Source organism: Neoarius graeffei, chromosome 9, assembly GCF_027579695.1.
Source record: "Neoarius graeffei isolate fNeoGra1 chromosome 9, fNeoGra1.pri, whole genome shotgun sequence".
NCBI lineage: Eukaryota > Metazoa > Chordata > Actinopteri > Siluriformes > Ariidae > Neoarius > Neoarius graeffei.
The window spans coordinates 56,901,957-56,919,238 of record NC_083577.1 but is presented as its reverse complement, the minus strand read 5'-3'; the positions used below and the strand labels follow the sequence as shown (position 1 = coordinate 56,919,238).

General features: G+C 41.3%; 1 protein-coding gene across 1 annotated transcript in view; it reads left to right on the top strand.

Moving 5' to 3' along the window:
• The window catches only part of vwa8 (von Willebrand factor A domain containing 8), a 195,449-nt gene that overhangs the window by 76,097 nt on the left and 102,070 nt on the right, over positions 1–17,282 (top strand). The window contains exons 23-28 of the mRNA XM_060929893.1: positions 4,814–4,949; positions 5,036–5,155; positions 8,455–8,660; positions 12,316–12,467; positions 13,888–14,002; positions 14,092–14,230. Coding sequence (XP_060785876.1) covers positions 4,814–4,949; positions 5,036–5,155; positions 8,455–8,660; positions 12,316–12,467; positions 13,888–14,002; positions 14,092–14,230 — 868 coding nt within the window. The remainder of the gene's footprint in view (positions 1–4,813; positions 4,950–5,035; positions 5,156–8,454; positions 8,661–12,315; positions 12,468–13,887; positions 14,003–14,091; positions 14,231–17,282) is intronic.

The following is a 17,282-nucleotide window of genomic DNA, read 5'->3' as shown; positions in this document are numbered from 1 at the left end:
CAAAAAATACAAAAAAAGCAACAAAATATGGAATAAAAGTATGTGATGGTAAGAATGTATCTTTTTTATTTTTCAAGAATTATTATTATTATTATAGCATTTTTCATAAATTGCTCCTGTCATTTCGCCGGTTAGTTTACATTCTAAGTGGAACTGATTTTGTCGGACGTTTTGCATGAAGTTTTTATTTTATCGAATTTGCAAAAGATAAAAATAAAAATGCTCGGTTTCTCAAAATCCAGTGAAATGTGGATAGAATAAAGCCGTTATTCCACTCAATCTCGTCATACATGGCTTATAGCCAACTCGGCGCTACGTGCCTCGTCGGCTACCAGCTCATGTACGACTCGATTTCATGGAATAACTGTTAATTAGCTGAGCCGGGTCTCTGCCATAGCTCAGCACAACTGTGTCCTATAGCTGTGTTGCATTCTGGAAATTTGAGTCCAACATTTTTCCCTTCCCACTACTTCTATATCAGTTTTTGTATTAATATGACATTGAACGTTACTGGAAAATGCTGTGTGAGAGAAGAAACTCGTTTGTTTTTAGGAGCCAACAGTGAAACCTGACCATTGTCTCTTTTGGTTGAGATTGTTGATTCTGCCCCAATTTAACACCATTGTAACTGTGCAAGCAATAACCATGTCCCCCTGTGGTGTCAGAGCAGCACACTAATATAATAATAATAATAATAATAACAATGGTGGCACGGTGGTGTAGTGGTTAGCGCTGTCGCTTCACAGCAAGAAGGTCCGGGTTCGAGCCCCGTGGCCGGCGAGGGCCTTTCTGTGCGGAGTTTGCATGTTCTCCCCGTGTCCGCGTGGGTTTCCTCCGGGTGCTCCGGTTTCCCCCACAGTCCAAAGACATGCAAGTTAGGTTAACTGGTGACTCTAAATTGACCGTAGGTGTGAATGTGAGTGTGAATGGTTGTCTGTGTCTATGTGTCAGCCCTATGATGACCTGGCGACTTGTCCAGGGTGTACCCCGCCTCTCGCCCATAGTCAGCTGGGATAGGCTCCAGCTTGCCTGCGACCCTGCAGAGCAGGATAAAGCGGCTACAGATAATGAGATGAGATAATAATAATACTAATTATTATTATCTCATCTCATCTCATTATCTCTAGCCGCTTTATCCTGTTCTAAAGGGTCACATTATTATTATTATTTATTATTATTATTTCAATTTATATAGCACCTTTCTCACACTCAAGGTCGCTTTACAATTAGGGGAAGGGGGGGGAAAAGGAATCCACCAAAAGAGGGTCAGGATGTAATTCCAATGGCGTAGCTACCCACAGAACCACCAAAAAACACACGAAGATCAATCCCACACCACCTGCACAGCCACTGTGATGCCGCCAGGCAACATTGCTCGGAACACCATGTCATGGATCCACAAAGTGAGTACAGAAGCACCGTCACACAGAGCGCTGGTATGTCCCAACCCACCTGTACAGCCACTGTGACACCACCGGGCAACTTCACTCAGAACACCGCACCAAGCACAGCAGCAACGCCGCACAGAGCGCTAGACAAATCTGATGTTAAAAGAGCAACGAGCTCACTGCAGTTCATAGCGAGGAGCACAGGCATCATCCACGGCACACCAAGGCCTGAAGGGAACCGGCGGACAAAACATTCAAACAGAAAAACAAACATCAAACTATACAAACACAAAAAGAAAAACAAAGGGAGAGAAAAATAAAAAGCTCCTGTGAGAAGCAGCAGCCAAAATGCGCACAGCGTACTCTCAACCGGAAACGGAAAATCAATAAATTAGCACACTGGCACTAATTGCTCACAGGAAAAACTTAAATTCCGCACCAACCAACATATGAGCACCATGATTAGATTAGATTAGATTAGATTAGATTCACTTTATTGATCCCACATCTGGGAAATTCACGTGTTACAGTAGCAAGAAAATGTCATACAGATAACAAATAAAAACTGAAATAAAAATTAGACAAACGAAAGCTTAAATACAGAGGGCTATTTGCATTATCTGCCTTGAAAAGTATGGAAATATTGCCTTATTGAGAGGCTCGGAAAAAAAAATTGCACATTACAGGTAGACTCTGTGTTTTTATATATATATATATATATATATATATATATATATATATATATATATATATATATATGTGTATGTGTGTATATATATATATATATATATATATATATATATATATACATACGCGCGCGTATATGTGTGTGTGTGTGTGTGTGTGTGTGTGTGTGTGTATATATATATATATATATATATATATATATATATAAAATGTGTGTATGTATATAAATAAAAGTATATAAAAAATAATTTAAGACCTATATTATTGCACATAATTGCATCGATGAGGTAGTAGTGGTGAAGTAATGCAAATAAAACCGACAAACAGGTTATTGGTGCTACATTACAAGTTGTGGGTGTTATACAGTCTGACAGCAGGAGTAGTATTGCGAAACACGTCAGAAATATTTCAATCTAATCCACGGGCGATTGCTCTAAGACAACGAGGGAGGCTCAGCCTCCTCTAAAAATGCCCTTATAACTTTAATGTGCGCGTGAGTTTTTCCCCCTCGTGACAGCGCGATGCAGCCCAGCCTCAGTGCACTTCAATGGCATTGGGAGCTCTGCGCTTTTCAATCTCAAAATGCAAGACGGTTATTGGACAAATACTGCGAAAACGCCCGCCCACGGAGTCCCACAGACTCCCAGCCTCAGTGGACTTCAACGGCATTTGGGAGCTCTGCGCTTTTCAATCTCAAAATGCAAGACGGTTATTGGACAAATACTGCGAAAATGCCTGCCTACGGACTCCGAGCCTCACAGTGGGAGGGACATGGCAGTTTCCGCGAGGAGACTGGTGATTGGTGAAAGCGGCCGGATATTTTCTTTGATTGACAGCTCGTTTCAACTATAGACAGGCAGCGGTGAATTTCAGTTCAGTCCCATGCGGATTCGCAAGTGCTGTGGTGTATTGTAAGAGATCGGCTTACATTTCGATTTCATTCATTACATACGGTTTCTACCAGCTTTTTTAGTTTGTATATATTTTCATTGTAAATAAAGTGTAAATATAGTGTTGTCAAGTTTGCTATCTTATTTCCAGAAATTTCGTTTATTTGAGTGACTGAACTTGAACTTGAGGGGGCTAGTCAGCTAGCAAGAAAGCTGCGCACGGATGCCAAGCATTGCTGATTTAATTTTGGCGAAGCCATTTGCCAGTCTTCCTTTCGAGGAAAAAATTAAAATTAAAGAGCAGGGTAGACCAACGCCTCAAATTGACTTGGTGAAAAAGGTAGGGAATAATACTCGTTCCTTTCAGCTCTCCTGGTACGAGAAAGTGAATTGGCTAACAGCAAGTGACCCACATCAACAACAGTAAATAGGCTACTTTAGTAATATGTCATGGATGGACCAAAAATATAGAATCTATTTAAAATCTTTATGCTGAGTATATTATATTGGAATATATATTTTTCTGGATATGAATTAAACACAGCTACAATTTGGAAAACATTTTTAAACAAAAACACAGCCGAGAACATTACACACTACAGACCTGGATTAAAAGTGAAGGGTTATCAACATTGTCAATAAAACATTTCTCAGTCAAAATAAGTAAAATATAGGGAAAGTGTCATTGAATGAAATGTGTGGCACCCAGCTCTACTGCTGAGGTTCCTGACAAAGAGCTGCTTTCAATAATGATCAATTTTTAAACAACATGCCACAATTTTAAAATATAAAATGTTAAAATATACCCCCCCCCCAACACCACCATCATGTATATTGGACAGTAGGCTAATGGGCCAAAAGAACCTGTTATTTCACAGTTTGTGATGCTGCCAACAATCAGCCAGATCAGAGGCAAGAGTATGGGCAGAATTTATGTTTTTTCTTTTAAAATCTGGAAATATCGTAACCGACCAGCCTCCCCTGTTTGAAAGACTACCAGCCGCCACTGATCTAATCATAGTTTAACGGTTTCTGGGGCAAATTTTCTATTAATGCTCATAAATCAAAGCAGATGAGTGAAGAGTGGCAACCCTTGTAATATTAATATTAGTCAGTCAGTAGCTGGTCTTTTCCCAAGCTCCAACGAGGGCATACTTGTTGCCAGAGATGCTCTGATCTAGTTGAGGAAAAGCGTGTTAAAGATTCATAAGTGAGCCAGTGAACAGCGCGTACTAATCCACCAGACCATTCGCCTCTACAGTCTATGTAGTGTCTTGTTAATGTGAGTTGGTGGCATTTAGGTGTACTGTTTGTGCACCGCAGTTGTGGGTGTCCTTTTCAAATGGGTTTTAATGATGCCTCAGCTTGATACAGAGCCACATTCTTCTTTTCATCTCGCACAACTCTGAGTTTTGCCCCTCAATTAGCACTCCTGGCAGCTCTCAGAGTATTAATAGAGTCAGCTTTGAAGTGCTCATCATGCACTTTTCGGTGGTTTATAATGTGCTAACACTGCGCCAGCAGACCAGACAAACACCACCTGTAAACGATCTGATATGGGTTATAAAAGGAGCTATATCTCTGTAAGATGAAAAGGAAACCCACCTGAATGGATAACGGTAAAAATAGTTGATACATAAGTATATTTTTAGAATTCTACTTTTACTTGTACACTGTCCTATTTCCTGCACAGTCCCTGTCAGCTTGCCGTGGTTTCAAAGTGAAATGTCGGACGTTGTTTGCGAGAGATTAATAGCAGCCAGCAAAGCCAGGACATCACGACTCTGTGTTAGCGCAATGAAAATGGAACCTTTTTATCTCTGCTTGTCTCCATGCGCTGGTATAAAGGTGAAGGCTGTAAAGATGGGACACATCCTGGTAATAGATGAGGCAGATAAAGCCCCCACTAATGTCACCTGTATCCTGAAGACTCTGGTGGAGAGTGGAGAGATGATCCTGGCTGATGGCAGAAGAATAGTGTCAGGTAAAAGAGTGGGAAAGATAGCTTTTTGCTTTATGTAAATACTAGTCGAAAGTAGGAGTTGCAAATTATTCTTTCTCTCACTCTAGATCCCATGGGAGCAGATGGGAGAGCCAGTGTTATAACCATGCATCCAGACTTTCGGATGATTGTTTTAGCTAATCGACCCGGCTTTCCTTTCTTGGGAAATGACTTCTTTGGAGCTCTTGGTAAGACATCTGGCATTGGACACATCTGATTAAATGCAGATTTTTCCTGATATTAGTAGCATATTCTAGAGAACTGATAAGACAACTATAAATAGTTAAACCAGTGCACATATATACATTTATTTTCACATAGTTTTTTACTTGGGGGGAGCAATCCTCATTTCCCCGACCGTAAAAAAGCATTCCATGTGACTTCCTCATGAAGATGGCTGAGAGAATTCTAAGTGTATGCATTATCATAAAAACTACTTCGAAGGATCTGAAATATGAAAATGAGGGGTTTTTTTTATCATTACAGAATTTCATTAGTGTTATGGCAATAATGCTTTCACCATTACATGTTTAGGACACTGTGTGTGCCTTTCAAACTCCTGGCCCCTGGTAATGCTCAGCACAATTTTGAACAATCTTTAACCTGATTCGACTTCTTAATTAATAGTGTATTCAGCAATTTTCAAATCAGACGTTTTATAATATTCTATCCACATTCACTGGATATGAGCAATCACGCACTCTGATTGGCTACTCTACTACTAGGCTATCAGCTCATATACCGTGAGTAGAGAAAAGCAAAATGGCAAAGCGTGTTGCTGAACCAACCAAGGATGAACTAAAAACTAAAACCCCCAAAAATACAAAAAACAAAGCAACAAAATATGGAATGAAAGTATTTGATGGTAAGAACTTTTTTTTTCCAAGAATTATTATCGCATTTTTCACAAATTGCTACTGTAATTTCACCGGTTTGTTTACATTCGAAGTGGAAATGATTTTGTCGGACGTTTTGTACAGAGTTTTTATTTGATCAAATATGCAAAAAAAAAAATTCTGTTTTCTCAAAATCCAGTGAATGTGGATAGAATAAAACAGTTATTCCACTCAATCTCTTCGTACAGCTTATAGCTGACTCAGCGCCAAGTGCCTTGTCAGCTATCGGCTCATTTATGACTCGATTTCATGGAATAACTGTTAATTATTTAGCACGGTTCTCCTCCCTTTCAGGCAGCTTCAGTAAAATATCTTCTCAGAGGGGAAAAAACTTGTCATGGTACCGTATTTCCCCGGGCTCTGAATTGGTGAAAAAATTAAATGTCTGTTGGTGAAGTCAGAGAGATCCCAGTTATGCAGTAGACTCCAGCATGAGTGCATTTGTTTTGTGGCCATGTTTGGGAGGGATCACTTAAAGTGATGGGCTACAGTGGTGCTTGAAAGTTTGTGAACCCTTTAGAATTTTCTATATTTCTGCATAAATATGACCTAAAACATCATCAGATTTTCACACAAGTCCTAAAAGTAGATAAAGAGAACCCAGTTAAACAAATGAGACAAAAATATTATACTTGGTCATTTATTTATTGAGGAAAATGATCCAATATTACATATCTGTGAGTGGCAAAAGTATGTGAACCTTTGTTTTCAGTATCTGGTGTGACCCCCTTGTGCAGCAATAACTGCAACTAAATGTTTCCGGTAACTGTTGATCAGTCCTGCACACCGGCTTGGAGGAATTTTAGCCCATTCCTCTGTACAGAACAGCTTCAACTCTGGGATCTTGGTGGGTTTCCTCACATGAACTGCTTGCTTCAGGTCCTTCCACAACATTTCAATTGGATTAAGGTCAGGACTTTGACTTGGCCATTCCAAAACATTAACTTTATTCTTCTTTAACCATTCTTTGGTCGAACGACTTGTGTGCTTAGGGTCGTTGTCTTGCTGCATGACCCACCTTCTCTTGAGATTCAGTTCATGGACAGATGTCCTGACATTTTCCTTTAGAATTCGCTGGTATCATTCAGAATTCATTGTTCCAGCAATGATGGCTTTCCTTTCTTGGGAAATGACTTCTTTGGAGCTCTTGGTAAGACATCTGGCATTGGACACATCTGATTAATTGCAGATTTTTCCTGATATTAGTAGCATGTTCTAGAGAACTGATAAGACAGCTATAAATAGTTAAACCAGTGCACATATATGAATGTATTTTCAAATAGTTTTTTACTTGGGGGGGAAAAAAAGCAGTCCTCATTTCCCCGACCATAAAAAAGCATTCCATGTGACTTCCTCATGAAGATGGCTGAGAGAATTCTAAGTGTATGCATTATCATAAAAACTACTTCAAAGGATATGAAAATGAGGTTATTTTTTATCATTGTTCCATCAATGATCCTCAATGATGGCAAGCCGTCCTGGCCCAGATGCAGCAAAACAGGCCCAAACCATGAAACTACCACCACCATGTTTCACAGATGGGATAAGGTTCTTATGCTGGAATGCAGTGTTTTCCTTTCTCCAAACATAACACTTCTCATTCAAACCAAAAAGTTCGATTTTGGTCTCATCTGTCCACAAAACATTTTTCCAATAGCCTTCTGGCTTGTCCACGTGATCTTTAGCAAACTGCAGACGAGCAGCAATGTTCTTTTTGGAGAGCAGCGGCTTTCTCTTTGCAACCCTGCCATGCACACCATTGTTGTTCAGTGTTTTCCTGATGGCGGACTCATGAACATTAACATTAGCCAATGTGAGAGAGGCCTTCAGTTGCTTAGAAGTTACCCTGGGGTCCTTTGTGACCTCGCTGACTATTACATGCCTTGCTCTCATCTTTGTTGGTCGACCACTCCTGGGGAGGGTAACAATGGTCTTGAATTTCCTCCCTTTGTACACAATCTGTCTGACTGTGGATTGGTGGAGTCCAAACTCTTTAGAGATGGTTTTGTAACCTTTTCCAGCCTGATGAGCATCAACAACGCTTTTCTGAGGTCCTCAGAAATCTCCTTTGTTCGTGCCATGATACACTTCCACAAACATGTGTTGTGAAGGTCAGACTTTGATAGATCCCTGTTCTTTAAATAAAACAGGGTGCCCACTCACACCTGGTTGTCATCCCATTGGCTGAAAACACCTGACTCTAATTTCACCTTCAAATTAACTGCTAATCCTAGACGTTCACATACTTTTGCTACTCACAGATATGTAACATTGGATCATTTTCCTCAATAAATAAATGACCAAGTATAATATTTTTGTCTCATTTGTTTAACTGGGTTCTCTTTATCTACTTTTAGGACTTGTGTGAAAATCTGATGTTGTTTTAGGTCATATTTATGCAGAAATGTAGAAAATTCTAAAGGGTTCACAAACATTCAAACACCACTGTACATTTGTGTGTATTTAGAGTTTTAAAACCTTCAGCTTCATCATCTTTCCATCAAAACTATATTAACACATTTAACTATCAGGTGTTCTGGAGCATTGTAATCATATGATGTATCTCATATAGATGTTGGTATTTGTGTTAGGGGACATCTTTAGTTGTCATGCAGTGGACAACCCGAAGCCTAGGGCAGAGTTGGCTATGCTAAAGCAGTATGGACCTGATGTTCCTGACACCGTTCTCCAGAAACTCGTGGCAGCATTTGGAGAGCTGCGTGCCATGGCAGACCAGGGAACCATCACTTACCCTTACTCCACTCGCGAGGTGGTCAACATTGTCAAACACTTACAGGTACAAAACAGGGACTTTAAACCAGGGTAATACTTAAACTTACAACACTGGTGGCTGGAGAGAAACTGTGCTGTGGAGGACTGCAGGCTGAAACTCCTCACTCAGCCCACTCACTAACTCAGTTGACACATATAGGCCAAGCTGCCACTCTGGCCTGCAAACACAAGTGAATACATGGGCATGCGCATTCTCCTAGCTATACAGTTCCTGCCCAGCACTGACAATTTCTAAACAAGGTTTAATGGCTATTAAACCTTTTTACTTAAAAATATTTATGCCATTTTCAGCCTAAAGTCAAATGACAATCTAGCAAGATTAAACATTTTAAGAAATTCCTCTGTAATATCCTTTGAATTAAAGACTGAAAGGAGGATGTAAAATTTTTTATCAGTGCAGGTTATCTAGAAACAGACATTTTTGGGTCTCATCTCATTATCTGTAGCCGCTTTATCCTGTTCTACAGGGTCGCAGGCAAGCTGGAGCCTATCCCAGCTGACTACGGGCGAAAGGCGGGGTACACCCTGGACAAGTCGCCAGGTCATCACAGGGCTGACACATAGACACAGACAACCATTCACACTCACATTCACACCTACGCTCAATTTAGAGTCACCAGTTAACCTAACCTGCATGTCTTTGGACTGTGGGGGAAACCGGAGCACCCGGAGGAAACCCACGCGGACACGGGGAGAACATGCAAACTCCACACAGAAAGGCCCTCGCCGGCCCCGGGGCTCGAACCCAGGACCTTCTTGCTGTGAGGCGACAGCGCTAACCACTACACCACCGTGCCGCCATTTTTGGGTCTGAATATAGAAAAAAAAAAGATTTTGGAGCACATTGTGTTTAATGTGGTTCCACTCAAGTCATTGTGGCGTTTAAAGTTTATAAAAAATTGACATGTACAACACTGTGCAAAAGTCTTAGGCACCCTATTTTTTTTTTCCAAACAACCTTTGTTATAGATTTCTCTTTTTTATCGAGTCAGTACAAAAACATTTTCGAGTTCCAAACATTCGTTTTCCAGCATAAAATTAAATGTTACAGGGAAAAAAAAACTGTTTGTGTCTGAGCAGCATATTACATAAGAGACCACTTTTCAGATTAAAAAAAGAAAACATAATAAAGGCTCCTGGGTTTTGGTGCAAAATTAAGAAGCGAGTGTGACACAGTGTCCAGAAGAACTGTGGCTGGTTCTGCAAGATGCTCAGTAAAACCTACAGCTCATTTCCTTATCAAACTCACCAAATATTCACTTTTTCATTTATTATGGTTTACTGCTCTTTATAGCATTTTTTTAAATGTTGAAACATTTCATTTCATTATTTTTTAAGTAATTTTTGGTCTACAACATTTCTTTACATGTGCCTAAGACTTTTGCACAGTACTGCATGTCATAATGACACATATATTGACATGTATTTAAGGAAACAAGCTTTTCAGTGCTCGATGGTAGGTCATGATTGTCTCGTGGGCTGAGCATGGAACAGCGAACCATTTTTTCTGTTGAGTTTGTATATTTAGCACGACAGTTTGAGATGAGACATGTTATACATGCAATTTAATCCAAAAATCTGAAACAAGTTGTCATTTCTACATTTAATATCTTGCCTTAAAGGAACAGTCCACCGTACTTCCATAATGAAATATGCTCTTATCTGAATTGAGACGGGGACGGCACGGTGGTGTAGTGGTTAGCGCTGTCGCCTCACAGCAAGAAGGTCCTGGGTTCAAGCCCCGGGGCCGGCGAGGGCCTTTCTGTGTGGAGTTTGCATGTTCTCCCCGTGTCCGCGTGGGTTTCCTCCGGGTGCTCCGGTTTCCCCCACAGTCCAAAGACATGCAGGTTAGGTTAACTGGTGACTCTAAATTGACCGTAGGTGTGAATGTGAGTGTGAATGGTTGTCTGTGTCTATGTGTCAGCCCTGTGATGACCTGGCGACTTGTCCAGGGTGTACCCCGCCTTTCGCCCGTAGTCAGCTGGGATAGGCTCCAGCTTGCCTGCGACCCTGTAGAAGGATAAAGCGGCTTGAGATAATGAGATGAGATGAATTGAGACGAGCTGCTCCATACCTCTCCGAGCTTTGCGCGACCTCCCAGTCAGTCAGACGCAGTCAGACGCGCTGTCACTCCTGTTAGCAATGTAGCTAGGCTCAGCATGGCCAATGGTATTTTTTGGGGCTGTAGTTAGATGTGACCAAACTCTTCCGCGTTTTTCCTGTTTACAGGAAACTATAATGCACTATAATGACAGGCGTACTAACACCTTCTGCGCGCTTCGGCAGCGCATTGATACGGAGCTCAGATATCAATGCGCTGCCGAAGCGCGCAGAAGGTGTTAGTACGCCTGTCATTATAGTGCGGACTTTCCATAGCATAGAAAATCGCTACGTTTCAATTTGTGTAACTGAACTTGTTTCATATCACTGGTCATATAAACCTATGTAAACAGGAAAAACGCGGAAGAGTTTGGTCGCATCTAACTACAGCCCCAAAAAATACCATTGGCCATGCTGAGCCTAGCTACATTGCTAACAGGAGTGACAGCGCGTCTGACTGCGTCTGACTGACTGGGAGGTCGCGCAAAGCTCGGAGAGGTACGGAGCAGCTCATCTCAATTCAGATAAGAGCATATTTCATTATGGAAGTACGGTGGACTGTTCCTTTAAGGCATAACATTGGATCTTCGTTTGCAAAAAAAAAAATCGCAGAACATGCAATAATCCATACACCTCACAAGGAAATGTATTTTGTATCATTTCTGATGCTTGTTCACATGGCACTTGTTCTCATCACTTCACATTTTTTGTGTGTAACAACTTGTCCTGTTCCATATTAATCACATCCTGCTTTTCTTTTTCCTTCACTCTGGATTCGAGCAGCTGTTGGCTTGTAACCTTTAAAGGGATCGCTCTAACCTCAGATTAATACATGTGGAATCTGTAATAAGTGTCTGTTCACTCATTGAGCCAGTGCAGAGCTGATAATGAAGAAAGAACCAAAAAAAAGGCAACCAAAAACCTCGTGCAGTGTCTTGTACAATATGCCCAGCACAATTGGGTCATCTCTGAGCTTACAAAATCTATAGCAACACATCCTACTTTCTTTGATTTGTGTATAGATTTTCTTGTCCTGAGTTCCTGTAATCCCACCTGCTCAAGACCTGTATGACATATTGAGTCAGAATTCATTGATCGTGATTTTTTGCGGTGCCCTTTAAGATAAACCCATCACCTTTATCTCTGTCAGGTGTGGCCAACGTGCCTGCCTTAGGTGCAAATGCCTATTTTAAGTTTAATGATACGTTTGCCCAGTCGCTCCGGTGTGCGCAATGTGAGCCTGTTATCATGGTAACATAGAGGGACGTAAATCAGTATCCGAGTCAGCAGAGGCGGTATTGACAGCAGTGGCCTGTCTGCCTGAGCTCTCTCACCAGGCCGCACTCATTAGGCACCTGGACCTGCCACACCACTCGCCACGACATTTAATCTGTCTTGAACTCATCTTTAATATCAGGCCTCGCATTGTGTTGGGTGGAGGAATGGTTTCTCTGCAGCCTCAAAAGTAGGTTATTTTATTCCAGGTCACTCAGACAGCAGTGTGACTGTTTCAAAATGCATCACTGACTAAATTAAGTTCTTTATATTTATCTCACTAGAAATTTCCAGATGAAGGCCTGGCTAACGTAGTGAGGAATGTCTTCGATTTTGACTCCTACAACAAGGACATGAGGGAGGTTCTGATTACAGCTCTGCACAAACATGGCATTCCCATCGGAGCCAAACCCACAAGCGTCCATCTGGCCAAGGAGTAAGAACCCAGGATTCTCTCTAATATTTTGTAACAGGTCCAGCGGTTGTGTACTGACCCCATTAGTGAAGAGCTACAATGCAGCTTTTATTAACTCATACTTGAAATACAGCTAATTTCCCTTCTGTCTGCCTCATTTTCACACAGAACTCATGAGAACTATTGTGTCATTTGATCTCAGCTGTAAATTACTTAAGAGTACGTTGACTTAGAAGTCACTGTGGTAATCAACGCATGTTAAATGTACCGTAGCAATTTAACAAGTGTATTTATTATAAAGATCTGTATGAATTATGTATTTATTGTCATGCCGTTTATTGGTATTCTAACTACCTCTGAATTGACCTGAAATGAATTACAATAACACTGACTTGACCACTTGATGTTTGTTCCCTAGTGTACTTGCAGTATTTGGCATTTAATAAAGGAAAATATTTGTTTCTTCTGTCTCATGTTTGTCTTATTTTAGAGATTTGAATGTGGGGATTCTTCGAAGTCAAATCATTCTTTTGATCATTTTCTTTGAAAATAAAAACAGCGAAGAAACAAGTATTTTCTTTTAGATTGTACAGTTCAGTCTTTACACGTTGAACAGACAGAAATACTTAATGAATTGTTATCAGGTTCAGTATCGTAATTTACTGACTGGATAATTTGTCTGCGCTAAGAATAGTATTTCTGCTTGCATGAACTCAAGCATGGCAATGTAGTCCTTCCTGGTGTATAGCGAGTAGCTGCTGAACAGATGTGTGCAGATGGAACTAGCAGAGCAGGAACCCAGAAACGGCTTGTTGTGTGCTATCTCACTGCACTGACAGAAAAAGCTCTAAAAAAATAATTAAACTGAAGCCATTGTGCTATTAGGCATTTTGAGTTTCTTTCATTAGCACCCTGTTTTATTTGCATCCTTCTTCTGCAAGTTGATGAATAAGTTATTCTGTTGGATGAATTTAAGCAAAGAGGTAGCTAGGGTGGCACGGTGGTGTAGTGGTTAGCACTGTCACCTCACAGCAAGAAGGTTCTGGGTTTGAGCCCAGCGGCCGACAGGGGCCTTTCTGTGTGGAGTTTGCATGTTCTCCCCATGTCTGTGTGGGTTTCCTCCGGGTGCTCCGGTTTCCCCCACAGTCCAAAGACACGCGGTAAGGTTAACCAAGGCACCGAACCCCCAACTGCTCCCCGGGCGCTGTAGCATAGCTGCCCACTGCTCTGGGTACATGTGTGTGCCCATTGCTAACTTGTGTGTGTGTGTTCACTGCTTCAGATGGGTTAAATGCAGAGGAATTTCACTGTGCTTAAGTCTGTGCTTGAGCATACGTGTGATAAATAAAGGCTTCTTGTTCTTGTTGTTCTTCTTAGATTTATACAACAATCAGCCTTTAAAATGCATGTGTATGCTGAATCCGTATTTTCACTTTTCAAGGTTGCCGTTACCAGACTGTAAGATGGCTGGGTATTGGACTATTAACCAGGGTGGTGGTGGTGGTGCACGGCGGAAACTGCTGTGTCCTACCAAATCCCATCATATAGATATCAAGGTATCACACATCATTGCTAAATCCAGAACTCTTCTAGTGTAATGTAATGCTGTGGAGTTAATGTGATAGTGATGCATGATGCTCTCCAGGGCCCAGTGTTTTTAAGAGTACAGGGTTATCCATTGGAGAGGCACGAGGCCAGAGCGATGAGCTTCACAGAGGAGTACGCACACTGGCAGCTCCCCATGAATGAAGTCAACATCATCTGTGACATCATCACTGATAACGGTAGGCCAGAAGACCAGAGAGTGTTTTCCCTGGTAGAGTCGAGGCTGTTGAGGGATTGTTTTAGTTATAAAGGAGCTGCGTTTTATAGGTGGTGTTGAACATGATAGGGCTGTAAATCGATAGTAGTAGGAAGTCAAGGTGAACCGATAGATGTATTACGATCTTGAAAACATTTCTCCACTCATCCATTAGAAAGTAAGTTGATAAGTATGTATAAGTGTTTCATGCGTAGATTATAACATAAATGAGATTAAAACATATAAGAACAGACACAATAGACGTCGGCACCACCTTTACTAGATTTACCGGAAAACCAGAAAGTCTACTATAAAAGTTTGTAACAGTTAGAGAACAACTAATGTCCAGTGGTAGGCTTATCTGTAGCCAGGAAGCAGTAACTAAAAGGTATGATCGCCCTTGAGTTTCAGCCAGGACGGTAGAACAGCCAAAAAGCAACAGAGGCAAAAACCTTACAGATAAGTGTGGCAGAATACACAAGTCCACCTTAAAAACAATGAAAACCTTAAATTAGATCCTGTAATAGACCTGGAATCAGTGGAGAAAAGCTTAAGCCCTTCGGATACAAGGAAAAATGCTATGGAACTTCACGTGTACAATCGTACACATTATGTCCGAAGGGGTTAAACTGGGATGACGTGATCTGTTTGTTATATTCTATACTTGCTGTATTTGTGCAAAATAAGACTTAACACACACACGTGTAAATATACACAGTCTACATACTGTACATATACAGTATAGTAAATTCCATGGTCCCCTTCTTTACAGATTAGTTTTGTTTCATGAACATTATTTGAATGTTAATATATATATATATATATATTTTAATTTATTAGTGCTATAGAGTTAAAGCTATGCAACACATTAAGTTCAAATCTACGTTATCCGTAGATCTACTTGGTTTTGAGTTATTAAAGTTTGAATGAAACCCAACCCACTTAAATCAAAGAAGTCAATTGGGTTAATAACAATAAGAACTGAATCACAAATTTACTGGTTTTACTAATGGATGGTTATAATTTCCACAACTATAACTAAATGTACCTGGCGACTTGTCCAGGGTGTACCCCGCCTTTCGCCCGTAGTCAGCTGGGATAGGCTCCACCTTGCCTGCGACCCTGTAGAACAGGATAAAGCGGCTAGAGGTAATGAGATGAGATAACTAAATGTACCTGGCGACTTGTCCAGGGTGTACCCCGCCTTTCGCCCGTAGTCAGCTGGGATAGGCTCCAGCTTGCCTGCGACCCTGTAGAACAGGATAAAGCGGCTAGAGATAATGAGATGAGATGATGACTAAATGTAAAAATCCCAGACCCCACTTTGAGAACCACACGTCTAAATGAGGTAATATGAATGCATGTATAACTCTGGATATGAGCAATCGTGCGCTCTGATTTCTCTGATAGCCTAGTAGCTATCAGTAGCCAATCAGCTCATATACCGTGAGTAGAGAAAACAAAATGGCAGAGTGTGTTACTGAACCAACCAAGGACGAAATAAAAACTCTACTCGAAAACAAAACCTGAAAAATACAAAAAAAAGCAACAAAATATGGAATAAAAATATTTGATGGTAATAACATATCTTTTCTTATTTTTCAAGAATTATTATTAGAGTATGTCTGTGAAGATTCTCAATCATCCAGGTCATAGTAAACTGTGGGTGGTAGAAATGGGCAACTTGACTTGCTTGAAGATTCTTGAAAACGTTCCACCTCTCGTCCAAAAGGCTTCCTCAGTTCTGTCTGACTAATAGGGAGTATCAGATATTTATCCTCTCCTGGATCAGAATCAGAATTCTGATGACCAGCTCATCTAAGGTGTCACTGAGGCATCATGTTGGTGTGGGTCACTGGAGGCTGGGTGTGAACGGCGAGTCATTAGGGTGATCAAAGGATTGCCCGTTAGGGTGATCAATGGCAATCTGACTCTCTCTGTCCTCCTGTGAGTCACCGAAAACAGCTGGGTCCTGGCGTACACCCAGCCGTCTGGGAAGAGTGTTCAAGACCGCCTTGTAGATGGTTGACAAATGATGTCTTAGACCCCCACCTCTGTTCAGTGATGGCCGTTCCAGGTTGACAAAAATGGCTTCTTTAACTCCTCGCTCATACCAACGATCCTCTCTGGCTAAAATGCGTACGTTACAATCCTGAAATGAGTGTCCTTTGTTGTTAAGATGAATGTAGACAGCCAAGTCCTGGCCTGAGGAGCTGGCTCTCCTGTGTTGGGCCAAGCGCCTGTATAGCGGTTGTTTTGTCTCCCCAATATACGAATCTGTGCAATCCTCACTGCACTGAATTGCATACACTACGTTGTCCTGTTTGTGTCTGGGTATTCTGTCCTTAGGGTGGACCAGTTTCTGCTTCAGGGTGTTACTGGGTCTGAAATGTACCAGAATGTTGTGTTTGTAGAAGATCCTCCTGAGTTTCTCAGATAGACCAGAAATGTAGGGAATGACAATGTTCTTGCGTTTGTTCCTGTTATCATCCTTGTCAGTTATGTTCCTTTTTCTGCTCTTTAGGAAAGCCCAGTTGGGATAACCGCAATTCTGAAGTGCTTTCTTGATATGATTCTGCTCCTTCTCTTTTCCCTCTAATGTTGTAGGAATGTTCTGAGCCCTGTGTTGCAAGGTCCTAATGACCCCCAATTTATGTTCCAGTGGGTGGTGAGAGTCGAAAAGTAGGTACTGGTCTGTGTGTGGGGGTTTCCGGTAGACCTCGATACTAAGGCTTCTGTCTTGTCTAATGTGTACATCACAATCCAAGAAGGCTAGATTATTCCCACTGACATCTTCCCGAGTGAAGTTGATGTTGCTATCCACTGCATTGATGTGTTTCGAGAAAGCTTCCACCTCCTGGATTTTGATTTTAACCCAGGTATCATCCACGTATCTAAACCAATGGCTGGGAGCAACTCCTGCAAAAGTGGTCAAAGCTATATGTTCCACTTCCTCCATGTATAAATTGGCCACAATAGGGGACACTGGTGATCCCATGGCGCATCCATGCTTCTGTCTGTAGAAACTTTCATTA